The 1,589-nt window shown below is 23.3% G+C and overlaps 1 protein-coding gene across 1 annotated transcript in view; it reads left to right on the top strand.

The window, feature by feature from the left end:
* Nucleotides 1,412-1,589, top strand: part of LOC107622012 (serine carboxypeptidase-like 20) — a 14,596-nt gene continuing 14,418 nt past the window's right edge. The window contains exon 1 of the mRNA XM_016323952.2: nt 1,412-1,545. Coding sequence (XP_016179438.1) covers nt 1,412-1,545 — 134 coding nt within the window. The remainder of the gene's footprint in view (nt 1,546-1,589) is intronic.

Here is a 1,589-nt window from a genome sequence, read left to right as displayed (position 1 = left end):
CTGCGTGTCAGACACATTTTGGACACGATACTCACCGACACTCGTCTGACACGCGTGTCTGCTATGTCCAAACCGTATCTCAATAAAAAATAAAAAATTTTTCTTCGGATACCCTTGGACACATCTAAATACCATCACGTGTCAGCATGTCCGGTCTTATTCTTAATATATATTCTTAAAATAAATTTAGATATAGTATATATTATTATTTATTAAAACAAAAAATATTTTAATAATAGTTTAGTTGATAAAAAATAACTAAAAAAATATATTTATTATAAAAATAAAAAATTAAATTAAATTTTATATAATTATTTAATTATGATTAAATCAATCAATTTAACTTGTAATTTACCGCTTAAATTAATAATTCAGTAGTGACCGAATAGTCTTAACCGGTTCGATTCTAAAAACTATAAATAAAACAAATGACTTGTTAAGTTATGTTAACTTATTATGGTTTTATTCGAAAATGTCTGATAATAAAAAAAAATTAGTCAAAAATAGCCTGAACTTATCTTATTTAGTATTCATTAATTGTCACGATAATTAATAAATGTTAAATAAACCAAATTTTAGTTTTTTTTTTGTTCTCCAGTATTACCGAGTTTTATTTATAGACAATTAATAAATATTAAATAAGACAAATTCTAACTCTTTTTTTGTATCCCCTAGTATTAGCGGGTTTTATTCATCCGTGAAATCTGTATCATTTAGTATTTTGCCTTAATAATAAAGCTAGCATTAATTGTTTGTTGAATTATTTTCTTGGTCATTCTTCAAGTATATAATTTATTAATTTCACGCAAGGTGTCATTATGTGCATATTAGAAACTAATCATTAAATTAACTATTATGTATTTATATAATTTTACACAAAGTATATAATTTTATATAAATGACTATTTTTTAATTAGGTATGTTTAGTATAGTTGATTATTTTATGCTTAATTTTTTTTTGTTGGAAGCATAATGTTTTGTGTATATATATTATGGTTTATTTTCCAACATAATTAACAAACCGAATAATTAAACCTAACATAATAAAAGAATCAAATTTGTAATAGATGAATAATAAAATGTATTTATAGTAGTATAATAATTTTTTTTTGTAATATACCAAATACATATTTCTATATGTAAACTGTGAATTCTCATTAAAAATTTTTGTGTACTTGTGTCAAGAATAATACGTATATTTTTATACGTGATAGTTAATTATTTACTGATTTTTTATATAGGTAATTAATGTTATTTTGAACCGTGGATTTATTTGCATTAAAAATGTTTCTGTACTTTTGTTAATAATATTTATGTATTTATTGCAATTAATGTATTGGATACCTTTCTAACTATATATAATTATATATATAGCTGTGATTACACTGTATCTTTTGTAGATTTAGCAAAGATGGTTGGTGCCAATAGAATTGTGAGCTTATTCTTATTTCACTTTTTCTTGGTGACTCAATCAGCACCAACAAAAAATATTGTGAATCAAGTTCCAGGGTTTGATGGAAAACTACCTTCCAAACACTATGCCGGGTACTCAAATAACTCTATCAACAAATTATATGTTTTTTTTTTTT

Source organism: Arachis ipaensis, chromosome B10 (genome assembly GCF_000816755.2).
Source record: "Arachis ipaensis cultivar K30076 chromosome B10, Araip1.1, whole genome shotgun sequence".
Lineage (NCBI taxonomy): Eukaryota > Viridiplantae > Streptophyta > Magnoliopsida > Fabales > Fabaceae > Arachis > Arachis ipaensis.
This window is presented reverse-complemented; position numbering and strand designations above follow the sequence as displayed.